This window comes from Heliangelus exortis, chromosome 20, assembly GCF_036169615.1.
Source record: "Heliangelus exortis chromosome 20, bHelExo1.hap1, whole genome shotgun sequence".
Taxonomy (NCBI): Eukaryota; Metazoa; Chordata; class Aves; order Apodiformes; family Trochilidae; genus Heliangelus; species Heliangelus exortis.
Genome location: NC_092441.1, coordinates 3214592 through 3228189, shown reverse-complemented (window position 1 = coordinate 3228189; position 13598 = coordinate 3214592). Strand labels below are relative to the sequence as shown.

General features: G+C 46.7%; 1 protein-coding gene across 1 annotated transcript; it reads right to left on the bottom strand.

Annotated features, from left to right (window-relative positions):
• Positions 1-6394: 6394 nt before the first annotated feature.
• On the bottom strand, positions 6395-13384 carry CACNG1 (calcium voltage-gated channel auxiliary subunit gamma 1). The gene is made up of 4 exons (XM_071764127.1): positions 13006-13384; positions 9399-9473; positions 7335-7472; positions 6395-6743 (listed from the first exon to the last, which is right to left on the bottom strand). The coding sequence occupies exons 1-4, from the start codon at positions 13244-13246 to the stop codon at positions 6517-6519; spliced, it is 681 nt and encodes a 226-aa protein (XP_071620228.1). The 5' UTR covers positions 13247-13384; the 3' UTR covers positions 6395-6516.
• Between the last annotated feature and the right edge of the window lie 214 nt (positions 13385-13598).

Below are 13598 nucleotides of genomic sequence, written 5' to 3'. Positions count from 1 at the left end.
CTCTCACCCAGGAGTTTGAGGATGGTGTGATAAAGTTCTTCTGACTCTCAGCTTTGCAAATGTCTAGCATGAATCAGTTGCATTTTTTAGAGTGAATTTTTTTCCAAAGGAGCATTTATTTGGAAATGTCTTGTCTAGCCATTATATGTCATATATCTAGCCCTGAGTGGGATCTTTTGGTTTTAGAGCAAATTATCCCATTTTTATGGCAGTGACAGCTGCTTAAAAAACTCCCAACCTGCATTGTAAACTCTTCTAGGGCTTTAATCAAAATCTTACTAAAATCACATTAAGCCTTACAGATGGCTCCAGTGGGCACTGGCTCAGGCTGCACTGCAAATATGGAGCTGTTGCAATTATAGTAAAAAATTCAAAATGATAGCTTTAAATTCTTGGTTTGTCTAAATTGTTGCAACTTAATGGAGGGTTGGGCATATGCACCAACTCAGTGTTTCACTCCACCTTTTTTTATAGCTAAAATGTCACACTTAAAAGCACAGTTAGTGTCAAGTCCCACGGTCCTCGTCCAGGAGTAAACCCCCGTTGTTACCTTTGGAAAATTTAAATGACAAGATCACCCAGAGCTCAATTTAGAAAGCATGCTCTTAATATCAAGAATAAGTTCTGGTTTTATTCTCTTTCATTCCATTTTTTCATGAGAAAAATCTGGATGTCTCCTGGGAGGCTGTCAGTCTGGTGTTAAGAACTCCTGAAGAGCCGAGAGAACGATTTTTAAAAAATCATTTGAACTCCAGAAGATTAAAATGTTCTTTATTTTTTTGCATTTCAAATAGAGCTTCTACCCTTTAGAAAGCTCCTTTCTGAATGCAGCTGGTAGGTTTCCCTGTGTATATTTGAAGACTGCATCTGCAAGTTGGAAACTTGACCTTAGGAAGTCAGGAAACAAACCGGAGGAGATGCCGCTCGCTTCTGTGAGCTCGGAGGTAACGTGGGGCTGGAGAATAAAATTCACACCTTTTTGCAGGATAGTGCCACTTGGGTGACTTTGGGTAGGGTGTGGGATGTGACTGTGTGCCCAGCTTGCATGTCCTTTTCCTGCCTGAAGGGAGCTGCACTGCTGCAGAGGGGCAGGCACAGCTTGCGGTGGGTGTCCCAGGTCCCTTTGGCTCTTGTCCTCCTGGGTGCTGGGCTCCCTGCTCTGAAGGACCCTCAGGGGCAGTGGATTGACGTGGGAGGTGTGTTCTGAGGTCTGTCCAGTGTCAAGTTCCTTACAACCAAGAGCACTTCCTTGGGACAATGCCCCTCTCCCTTCTCTCAAGCATAAATCTTCAGCCTTTAGAATGCCTCGTTGCTAGTGAAGTGGCAGCCTGAAGTGTTGCCACAATTCAAATCATAAAGAGCTGTTATAAAAGCTGGCTGGTTGGAACCAAAGCCCTTGCATCCATATTTTCTCCTGGAAGTTGTCACCTCCTGTAGTTTGTACCGTTTTACTTAATTGTATGGGCTACAGCATTACTGACCCGTAGCTCCATAGGAATGCTTCCATTAACTTTCCAAACCCTCTGAGCACTGTGCTCCTACTTTGATTAATTAATCTTTTGTTCCCAGGTTTGTCAAGTTCAGCTGTTTGTTTTTTTTTTTTTTTGTAGAGATCATGCTCTGTAAGCAGTTCTTAGCAGTTCTTTTGCTATGTATGTAAAATCCCCACTGCAAGTAGCACTGTGGCTTTGACCACTCTAAATATTTTCTAAGTGAACTCAAAGGTATCAGAATCCACACATTTCCAGAGCAGGAAGCCCAGAATGCTCATGCTCTGCCTGTATCATCATTCAACTCATTCCATTTGTTTTGTTAGTTTTTTAAGTTTCTAGTTTTCCTGGAGACCCAGCAGACAATTACTTTGTCAAGACAGATGGTGATGACCTATGGTGCCTATGAAAATTTTGCACATCATATTTCTTGACATGAAATATGGGTTATTCCTGTTGGTGTAGCAATACTTCAGCCAGTATCTTTTTGTTGGTTGTGTCAGGGAGTAAGGACTGAATCATTCTAAATCCTTCCATTCAAGTAAAGCAAAAGGATTTTCAGCAAATGGGCTGGAAACATCAGTTCCCTGTGTGGGGTTTTGGTGGGATTTTTTTGGCAGCTTTAGCTGAGAAATGTTAAAAAGTTTTTGCCTCATTAAGGATTAATATATGCTTCTAATAAATTACAGAAAATAGTCTGTGATCTTAATTACCCAGGACTAGTTAGAAGATGTTGTCAGTCCAGTTTGTGTAAGACTCATTAGGAAAAAAACATTCAGAGTATTCTCAGAGGTGGTGGGCCCAGAACCTGGGGTGCAGCCCTGCCAGGCCAGGCTTGTGCTGCTGGTTTTATTACAAAGAAAGTAGGTGTGAAATCAGACTTTATTCCCTTCTTTGCATTTCACTGTAGAAAGCAGAAGAGCAGCTCACTGGGTGTCCAGATGCAGAGGGTTCATATTGGTGTCTGTATGGCTTGAATTTATGGTCAGTGGTTTCACTGGAGCCAGGAGGTTGATCAAGGGTGACAAAGCAAGTACAATCTCATTCTCTACTTGAGTCAAAGATGTGATGTTCTTTTTGCCCCTGGGTGATAATGGAAAGGGGAAATAATTTGGGCAGATGCTTTAAAACCAGATCCTGTTGCTATGGGTACAAGTTGTGGTACAGAGAAACCTATTACTCCAGTATTTAAGATGTAACATTTCGTGGAGCTCTGTCCCTCCATTATTTTAAGGGGATTTCAAAATTAATTTTATCCTCTAAAGAGTTTCTGCACATGGGTCAGGTTCCTGGCATGCAGATAGATGACCCAAGGGCTTGGTGTTGGTCTCCAAGGCTTTCCTTGGGGCTGGCAGGATGCAGCCTGTCAGACACCTCGTAACATTGGTGACCTCTTGGATTGGGCAGGTTCCTCAAGCCCAAGAGAGAAAGTGTCCCCCTTGTAGCATGGCACCTCCTTGCAGGGAAGGCAGAAATTCTCAGGTCTTTTGGACCTTCTGGAAATGCTTTCCACAACTCTTAAAGTAATGAGAAGAAAGAGGTGATGGCCAGGAGGAAGCAACCAGAGAAGAAAGGCAGCAGTGAAGAGGTAAGGCCACCTGTGCCTGTATGAACAACACCTTGGGCTGTATGTGCATCATGTGTGTGTGTGCTGACCCTTTTTAGGCATGGACTAAGAGAAAAGTAGGAGTTTGTACCAAGCTTCCTGACTGTGCCTTTCCCTTGCACCCATCTCTGCACCCTTGTGTGTGCTACAAACCTGGCTGAGCTGCCAGCTCTGCCTCCCCTCCGGGCTGGGCTGGGTTGTTGCTGTGCTGCCTCTTTGCAGATAAATGCTGAGAGCCCAGCAAGCTGCTTGCTAAACAGGCAGATTTGTTCTTCAGGGTTGTTAGTCTGGCACCTTTTCTGCACACTGAATTCACACAACACAGCATTTCAAAACCAGGGAAACAGATTCTGGTGCCTAACAGCAGATCCTGCTCTCTGCATAAACAAACTTCACATCTTCTGTTCCACTGATTTCCCTGGCTTAAATCTGGGGCTTTGCAGTGCCAGGGCAGATTTTAGCAGCCCCAACCTCAGTCCCAGGAGATGAGCAGTGGTGTTGGTTTATGGAGTGGCAAATGCCCCATGCCCCAAGGTGTCGATGGGTTGGGTAGTGACAGGACTGGTGGTTGGGGTTTCATGGAAGCTGATGGGAGTTACTTCTGTGAATTATTTTGCCTCTCCCTGGTGTGTGCTTCCCACTTGGTTCGTAGCCCATCTCCCAAAGCCATCTGTAGCAGCTGGGTTCCCACCCCCAGCCAGCTCTGAGGACTCCCTACCAGTAAGGGCACTTCTTCCATGTTTTTGTGGGATGTTCCTGAAGTTTTGGTGGCTGCTCTCTCAGCTGAGACAATAAAAACTCCATTCAGTTTCTGCTCCCTCCCCAGTGTTATATTCTTTTCTCTTTATGAAGGCCCATTACTTTTATTAACTCTCTCAGAGCACATTATTGGCTCCCTGGCAGAGAGATTTGATATGGCAGAACAAACCTGCTGGAAGAGCAGTGCCTTTCCCACTGTGAATACCAATGACCAATTTAATGGACAGGTCCTTCATCAGCATTTCCTAATGTCTGGAAAAAGAAAATGAAGTCATCCAGATGCTTCTTGGTCTTGCAGGAACCATAGGGAGCAGGGAATGATGAAAAAAACCCTCAACTTACAGCAGGCAGATGATAAAGCTCAGCAAGTTTCAGAGCTTTAGGAGGCATCTGACTGAGCTGCCTGTGGCTCTTGCTGCCAGGAGGTTTGTGTTTTCTCTGCCCCATGAGTAAAGTGAGCACAGAGAGGCTGTAAAACCCCTGGTCCCCTGCCAAACCCCAGTTCTCACTGGGAATCTTCCTGTTGCCTTCACTGTAGCTTAAAGTGGTACAGTCCCAAGACAAGTGGGAACACACATGGGATGGGTGAGACCTTCCAGGGTCTGCTTTTCAGAAATCTGTAGGTTCCTGCTCAGGACTGTAAAAAGGGAAGCTCCTTGGCTGGGTAGCAAGTTGTCCCAGCAGGAGAAGAAGAAGAAGAAGAAGAAGAAGAAAAAGAAGAAATTACTCTGCCAAAGAAGCAGCAGTGCCTGGGAGGGATGATGCTTCAGACAGGTGAGGGCAAAAGGCTTCCCATGGCCACAGGACATGCCACTGCTCTGTGTGGGGTGATTAATTTAGACCAACTTCCCCAAACCTCTCTTATCCCAACCTGGTGAATGTCCAAGGAGAGCTCATTGGGATGGTGATGGCTGAGCTGGGAATGCCTTTGTGCCTGCCAGCTGCTGAGCTCAGATGAATCCACACTCTCTGGTTTTGGGTGTCCCAGCCTGGGGTTGGACCCCACTGCAGGGGTCACACCAACAACTTTCTTTCCTCTTGTTGTCATGTGTGAAGGATCTCCCTAGAAACTGGCCTCTCTTTTCCTGAACAATGGAAATGCAAATTAACAATGTCAGCTCAGTATCCAAAAATAAGATTTCAAAACCATTTAGAGTTTCATAATGTTTTGGTGACAACTTGAAGGCTTGCAGTGATGAGAGACAGGCAGAGCTCACGCTCAGATCTGAGCTCCAATCAATGCTTTATCCCAAAACTTCATAATGTGTGTGTTATTTGTAGTGCTTTTTGACTTCAAAGAGGTTGAAAAACCTTAAAGCAACTTCACAAAAGTTTTCTTTTCTTGCTGCCATCCTGCTGATGAGGAAATGGAGATGTGCCTGAGTCTGGCTGGGGGCTGGAGCTGCACCAGGACAAAACTGCTCAGGAATTGCTTGAAATATTTCAACATGTGACAATTGCACATCTCTTCAAAACAATCTGAAATTTTCTGTTCTGACTTCTGGTTTTCTTTAGAACTTTGGGCAGGCCAGCATGGAGAGGGGGAGACTTCTGTTTCCTTTCCTCTGGCTTTTGAAGTTACTGGGTGAAAAAGCTGTAATGTACAACACAAACTTTTTCCTACCTTGGAGGGGGAGGTGGAAGCCAAGCAGATTCTGAAAATCAAGCTGTAAAAAAAAAGAAAAAGACACCCACCTCTTGGTGCTGGGTGACCCTGACTGTGCAAAGGGCTTGTCCAGAGGAGCTGGGGGACCCCCAGTCCCCCCCAGTCTCCCCAGTGCTGCAGCAACCAAGCACTGGGGGTGCTGTGCCAGGCAGAGCCTCCCCCCCCAGCACTGCCTTGGGCAAACATTTCTTCAAGCATGCATAAACAGCCAGGCACTTGTGTAGTATTTTGGGGGCTGATTCTCCTGGGTGTTTCTGAGCCCTTTCTTTCTTGGCAGAAACCTTGAAGGATTTTTCCTGATTTTCTGTACGCAAGCAGTGAGCAAAGCACTGAGTTCTGAAACAGCTCATTCACCAGGAACAAATACCCTGGTAGGGTAAATACCACCTAGCATTACACTGTCACTCTGGACCAAGAAGAATGTGATGGTGATGGACCAAGTGATTCATCCATCAAAATAATTTTGCAGAAAATCAGGCTACTTGAAGATTCCGCTTTTTTATTAAAGGTAAAATGTCACTCTTACTGTTCAGTACCTCTTGGCAGAGCAGAGAAACTGCATCTTGCAGGTTTTTCGTGCTCAGTTCAAAAGAATGGAACTGCAAGGTCTAAATTTGTAGAAGGAATTTTTATCCCAGTGCTAGGCAAAGTTTTTTGGGTATTGTTTATGTGGGGTTTTTTTTCCCTTTAATTTTTAACTGCTCAATAAAACAGGAGGGGTGGATGTTAATAGGACAGTATAAGGCATTTATTCACCCAGGATGGATGCACAGCCTCTCCCTGAACTCCTGGGTCTCCCATGACCCAGGCTGGTGCTGAGTGCTCTTTTGGGGTTCTTAAAAGAAAAAAAGAAAAAGAACAAAGCAATCATGGCAGGTGAACATGGCTTGGTTCAGTAATGCCTTAGGTAATGGAGTACAGCGAGACCCAGACATTTTAAAAAATAACAAATCTTTTCAAAACACATTCTGGCTTCTTCTGTGGGTGCTGGCCCATCAGTGCTCAGGTTCTGCATCCATGCAGGTCTCCCAGGGGTTCTGGGGGAAGCGAGGCAGCGCGATGAGGAGGAGCCCGATGCCGAAGATGAAGAGGAGGACGAAGGAGGAGCAGGCACAGGCGAAGGACCAGGAGTAGCTGTACTCAATCCAGACTGTCTCCTCACTGTCAATCATCCTCTTCACCGATTGTCTCATGACTTCAACAGAGATAATGATGCAGAGACCTGAAGGGAGACAGGAGCAGTGAGCTGAATCACCAGCTGTCAGGTTGTCATCCTGAATTAACCCTCATCTGCCTTTGGGTGAACGGGAGCTGCGGAGAGACGCGCAGGTGAGGCAGTGGCTTCAGTGCTTGAAGGAACCAATGCATGGAGCTCTGCTCTAACCCAGGCTTCTAAGTCAGCCAGTGACTTGTTGAGAGTGATTCCTGAAGGCTTAGGTGGGAAAACTCCAAGCGGTGGAGGAATAATTACATTCCCTGGGGAGCTTTTCCAAACGTTGGGCAAGATTCGTACTGAGGTGACAATTTCCATCTGCCTCTCAGGCATTGTGGCCTGTCAGATATTACCAGCTTGTGTAAAACTGTAGTCTGCATGGGTTTGGGAGACAGCTCAATATTATATGGATCAGGTCTTTCTTTGATTTGAGTCTCAATAAACTGAATGTATCAGAAATGCCCCTTTTTAAAAATACAGGCAGGCTGCTGAGTGAAAACACCAGTTTCAGGGTGACTTTTTTAGAAGTATGAGACCCTCCCAGGATCTCTCAGAGTTTCTCTGGGCTATATGTAAATATGTGAGCACCAACTCTCCTACCTGCAAAGGTGTAGAACATGGAAGCAGGCTTCAGCAAGTAATCCCTCTTCTTCCCAAAGGATAAGAGGACACAGATTGTTCCGATGATGGCAAAGCCAATGCTGAAGATGGCAATGGCTGCAGCTGAAATGCTGTATTCTGCCAAAGCAAAACAAACACCAGAAAATTAGCAAAGATCTGCACATTTTGAGCGTGTTCCCATCAGCTGTGGGGACTTGGAAATACTTGAGAAATATGTATCCTCCTGCTGGTGTGGAGAGGTGGCTGGGGTGAGTTGAGTATTTCCCTCCTCTAAAAGCAGTGGGAAGTGTTGGCTTTGGAATGCAAAGGGTATAAAAACAGAGCAGGAGAGGGAAGCACTTTTTGGACACTGACTGCAGAGAAGTGGCACCTGTACTGGTCTGATGAAGCTCTGGGCTGGAGTCATTTCAGCCTTGCTGCATAGAAGTTATTCTCAAAGCCTTACCAGGCTCCATGCTCACATTTCTTCCATCACTCCCTGCTCTGCTCTCAGAGTAAATAAACAGCTCTAGGCAGTTTTTATTCCAGGTCTGTGGTGCAGAGCCCCAAGGAAGCCCTGGTGTGTGGTGCCCATGTCCTAGGGATGCAGAGATGCTCCATGGGGCTCCCAGGAAAAGCAGGCAGCAGGCCAGAGGTAAAGTGTTTGCATGGCACCTTTTTTTAATTCTTATTTATTTATTTAAATTATTTAAATTTTTAAAAATTTTATTTTAAACAATGATTTCCAGCTCTGTGAAAGCCCAGCTTCTTCAGGGCAGAGGATGAAACCCTCTATAAAATGTCCTGGGTTGGTTTTGCTAAGCCATGTGCTGGACACTTCCCCCAGCTGAAGCCCATTTCAGGGCCTGAATGGAGGGGAAAAATGGCTAATTGGATAATTCAGGCCTTCATTTACATCTTGCATTCGTTTTTCAGATTAGTTGAATATTTAACACATGTAGCCATGCATGAACATCACAGTGCCTGATGATATTTGCCTTTCAAGGCATTTAAAAAAATATCTCCCAGGCAAAATCATGAAGAATTTTTTTGCCTGTTACTAATTAGCTGCCATCAAATCGTTGCTATTGCTGTGACAGGGAACAGCAGATCATTCTTTGTTCTCATTGCTCCTCATCCCACTGTTTTATTGTCATTTCCTTCATGTTTCTCTTTCCCATGTGCTGGAACTGCCTGGAAGGGCTCGTTTCAATGGAAAACACTTTGCTGTGGCTCAAGCTTTTTCTTTTACATCAAAGAAAAGGAGGCCAGATGATTTTTTGACTAAGAGGGCATTGGGTACATTTTTCAGATCAGATGGGTGGCTCTGATAGTAAATACAAGAGCAGAAGCAGAGAGCTCAGGTGTATGTTCTTCTATCCATTTAAAATTCCCCTAGGGAATTTTTTCCAGAAAACCTGGAACCACTGTTATAATTTCCACTGGAAGAAAAGCAGATTGTTTTGTACATTTAATGTAATCATCAGCCCATTTACTCCAGAATAAAATATGTCATATAGCAAACTAGGAAGGAGTTTGTCCTTAATGAGAGGGTGAAAGAGAGCAGCATCCTAGATGAGGGCTAAAAATATTGGGCTTGATCAGGGATTTATTAGGAATGTGCAGTTTGTCTGCAAAAGGCTGTTTTCCAAATGCATGCTCTGTAAGCACTGACTGTGTCTTTGTAGGCTCCTGGTTCCTTCCTTCAATGAATGCCTCTGCTTTTACATGTCTTTCATATAAAATCAATGCCAAGCATAAAATTCCTGATGCATTGTAAAGTGATTTCAGTGCTCAGAAGGCTTTTTGCAGTTTTTGTGTGCGTTGACATTGTTACATATTTTGGGGGCAACTTGGAGCAAAATCCCACTTCTGAGTGTGATCATAAATAACAATTATTCTCCCCAGGAAGCTGAGATTTGACCCTGTCTGGCCATTTTTTAAAATGTTTTTCCCAGCTGATGGTATCTGAACTGAGATCAAACCCTCATTCTGGGGACCCCCCTGTACCTTAGATCGTGTGTGCACCTCAGTCAGGAAAATATTTTTCAGGCTTGTTCTTACCTCTCTGGGTGGTCACTTCAAATATCTCTGAGCTCTGTCCTGGTGTGAAGTGCTTGAAATAGGAGCAGTTGTGTTCTGAAAGAGAAAAACAAAGTTCGTGTGCTTGGAAACCTCTGATACAATACGCTAAAAAATAATTTGATTTTTATTGATGTAGCAAATCTGGTTTTCAGGTTCCCTACCCTGGGTATCACAGAGCCATTGGAGTTGGACCTGGAGCAGATGAGTGGCACATGGGTGCCAGGCCCCTGGCCTGGGTAAGACTGAAGCCCCCTCTGATGCTTTCTGTAGGATGCTCCCCCTGAGAGCTTTTCACACTGGTTGTTCATCTACTTTTGGCTATCACTGTTCCTGCTGCTCCATTTGCTCTGTTTGCTGGTGATGGGACCAGCACCCCATCAACCCCTGCCCAAAGCCCAAGATGAAGCCATCCCTGAGCCCTGGGGGACACAGCACAGCTTTGTGACTGCTGCAGGAGAACCAAACCAGCCCATCCATGAAGCTCAGCAGAAGGGAACACATAAAAAAAAAAAAAAAAACAAACTTATTTTGGAGATGGATTTATCTGCAGGAGCAGGAGCTGCCTCTGTAAGCTGCCTGGCTCACAGCAAAGCTCTGCCAATGGGGTTATCACAGGAGTGGGGTAGCTCCAGGAGAAGTGGCTTTGAAAAGGCATTTATTGTGGGAGAATGTAACTCAATTGTGGGGTTTTTTTGAAATTAGGGATTGTTTTCAGTTTGTATCTGCTTTGGTGTTCTGCTGAGCTGCAAATGAGTGTTTCAGGCTCTCTGTTATTCAAGAGAACTGAAGCACTTCAGTGCCTCTCTGGTGCTGTCATGAATAAGAGAAGAGCCCATTTGTGTCACACCACATTTACATAATGGATAGGATTGAAAATGGGTTTTATAATGGATGAAAACTGTCTGGCAATCTTTTGTTTCTCTCCACCCTTAATTGCATTATCTCTGCCAGGAGGTCACCTCAGCCTTCTGATGGGAGCAGTCTGGGGCCAATCAGCCTCACTGAACTTCAGGGCTGTAAGGTGTGGTTTATCAGTGTCCTCCCCCTTCCAGGCCATCACCCATCCAACATTCCTGGTCCCTTCCCTTTGGATCCATCCATCCTGATGCTCACTGTCCCAGAGCAGCTCCTGCAGCCATGGGACACACATGGATCCCAGTTCCATGGAGCTCTGGTTGGACCTTGGGGGTCTGCAATGTGGTGTAAGGAAGGGCAGAAAGGCCATGAGAGGTTTGGGCAGTGCAGAGGTTCAGGTGGCAGCTGCCACCCAGGAGCATTGGAGTGATGGGCTGGGAAGGGGCTTTTGGACATGAGGTGGACTCTACCATGATTAGAAAAACTTGGATTTTAATGTGAGGCTTCCACTCGGGTTAAGTTTGGGAGACAGAAGCTGCTGGTGTGATTGGAGGAGGTGTTAAGGTCAGGGCTGAGTGGTAGGAGAGGACCAGACCCTGACCTGGCCAGGAAGCCAGAGAAAGGTTTTTGACACAGAGTTTTGGAGATGGTAACTCCAAATAGTGTAATTTCACACCAGTCTTACACACAGGAGTTCACCTGTAGGACAACATCTACACCAAGGTTACTGGCAGTGGAGACACACTTGGTAGAAACCTTCCCTGGTGCCTCCTGACCCCAATTAGAGACATCTCAGCCTCCAGCTGAATTTGCCTGCTTTTACTACCCATCTCCCTGAGCCTTTTATGTCTCACAGCAGGACACCCAACCCTTTCCAATTTGTCCTCAGAAGAGGTCTGTAAAATTGTCAAGCTCTGCCTCCAGCCCAGCCCAGCTCTGTGGCCTGCCAGCCAAAGCCTCCTCCCCAGCTCACAGTCTGCTGAGCTCAGAACCTCATAAATAACATTAATCCTGCCATCCATTTCCTCTGCAGGGAGTGACTGGTAAATGGTTATTAATGCAGTGATAAATTCTTACATTTCTTTTCCAGCCCTGGCAGTAATGTCTGGTTACAGCTCATGATTTTCAGGAAACCCTGATGCCTGCATCTGCTCTTTTACTCCACATTTCTTCATTCACCTTTTTGGGGCTGCTGGAGATTTCCCAACCCTGGTGGTTCCCTGCTGACAGCTCTTCCCAGAAGTGTGAAATCCATCTCACACCCCCCGTGTGGACCCAGCAGCATTTAGCAGCCCAGATCCACAGGGGGCTTCTCCTCCCCTTCCACCTCACCCCAAGTTCCCAGTAAAACAAGGATTAAAATATTTACATTAGATCTGAGGTGGTGTGACCTCAGCTGCTGGTTACAGAGCAGGGTGCCATTCAAACCCCTAAAACACCTTTTAAAATTGGAAAAGCACCCCTGGGGGAGGAGGAGGAGCAGACAGCTCAGCCCCTCCAGCATCACCAGGCTGCTGGCTGTGCTGGGCAGAATGGGAGTCAGTGCCCTGCAAGCACATGCTGATGTCTGTCAAAGGCTGTGGCTGCTGCCCTGCCTGCCAATCTGCTTTTTATTTTTATTTTTTTTTAATTTTTTTAAATATGAGCTTTACATTCACCCCTCAGCTGTGCAATATTGGTGTTTAACCACCACTTTCTCTTGTTTTTCCTTTCCTGGGACTTTCCCTCCGCGTGGGGTGGGGGATGTGCCCGCTGAGCACCTTCATGGGTGACATTAAGCATGTGGGTGACACACTCCCAAATTTGGTGTGAGGCAGATCCAAATGCCAGGGCTGAGTTCCCTTCCTCAGAACATATAATTGGGCTACAGAGATAAAGAACTGCAGCAATACAGGGAATTGTATACAGCGAGGCCAGGCAGTAAGGAAATTTTTTGAGTGTGTGTTAACATATATATTTCATTTCAAGCAGTGAGCCTGACATGAAGGCAATCCTGTTATTTCTGTTCTGGAAAATATCCAGGACCCTACGAGCCTTCTAAGTCAGCAGCAGAGCTCAGTCAGGGGGGCAGGCAGTGTGTAAGTCAGTGCTGCTGACTTTGCAGTCAGCAAAATCCTAATGAGCTCCTTTTACCACCAGGATCCATCAAAGCCACTGTGCCCACTCCCCTCCTGCCCTCCCCGTGGAAGGAGCTGGGATGGAGACATGCACAGGCCCAGGCTGAGGGGTGAGGAGGCTCAGGAAGTTATTGAGAAATTGGTTCAAAGTCAATTTATGGCTGTTTTGTGAGTTTTTTTGAGAATTGGCAGAGCCTACTGCAGGCTCCCTGTCCTGAGGGATGGTTGTTGTTGACTTGGAGACAACCTAATGCCCACCCTGAACAGCCTGGATCTGGAAATCCTGCAGACCCAGCTATGTCCAACCATAAATCCTCTTTCTTGCCTGGGTGCACCCCTGGCTGATGTCAGCAAAGCTGTTTCCATCCTGATTTCCTTCTGGGATTTCCCCCCTGTCCCATCCTCCTCCCCTTCTCCCCGGCGCTGAGGAGCCTCAAATATGGTCACGAACAGAGGCAGCACTGCAGACCCTTGCAGATGGAAGGACAGAAACCAGGTGTGTTTGCAGCCCCACACCAAAGCAGCCCCACACCAAATTCCCCTCCGTGGGCACCAGAACCCTATTTTCCTCCCAGGCAAACTCAACCTGGTTTTTTCCCCCCGTGCTCACCTACCTCCTGGCAGGCTGATGGGCCCGCAGCTCTTCTCTTTGGGACCTTCCCCCTCCATGAAAATCCGCTTTGTACAGAGCCTCCAGAGCCCGAAGTGAGCGGCCTCGCAGGTGGCATTGTGCTTCTCCACCCTGGGGCTGAGCACAGCCCAGTGATCCGTCACCACGGCCGCGAAAAGCAGCGAGACCCCCACCAGGATGATGCTGAACGTCAGCCGGACCTTCAGGGCTTTGTCCCCCTCCATCCCGGCGCTGGGCGATCCCCTAAAAGGCTTCCCAAGTCCCGGCTAATGGGAACCTCGGGAAACAGCGGGCCGGGGAGCCGGATCCAAGTTCGGGAGGGAGCAGCCCGTCGGGGTTCGGCTTTTCTGCCCCGTCCCCACGGGTTTGTTTTGGATTCCCCCGGGCTGGCGCTGGCTCCGAGTGGCTGCAGCTGCCGTCCCCAGGCTGCCTGCCGGCTCCTGACTTGCGCCATGCCCAGAAATAGGCATTAATAGGGTGATTAACTTTTCAGCTAGGCTGTAAAAACAGCTCTGTTTATAATAGCCTCGGGGGGGGGGGGGGGCTGAATACGGTCCCGATCCGAAGGGGTTTCAG

Excerpts from the sequence above, each read along its gene's own strand:
- CACNG1 (XM_071764127.1), bottom strand. The coding sequence starts at position 13,246 with ATGGAGGGGGACAAAGCCCTGAAGGTCCGGCTGACGTTCAGCATCATC. Across the intron at positions 7,473-9,398 it reads TGAAGTGACCACCCAGAGAG|AATACAGCATTTCAGCTGCA; the intron begins GTAAGAACAAGC and ends TTGCTTTGGCAG. Across the intron at positions 6,744-7,334 it reads CATGTTCTACACCTTTGCAG|GTCTCTGCATCATTATCTCT; the intron begins GTAGGAGAGTTG and ends GTCTCCCTTCAG.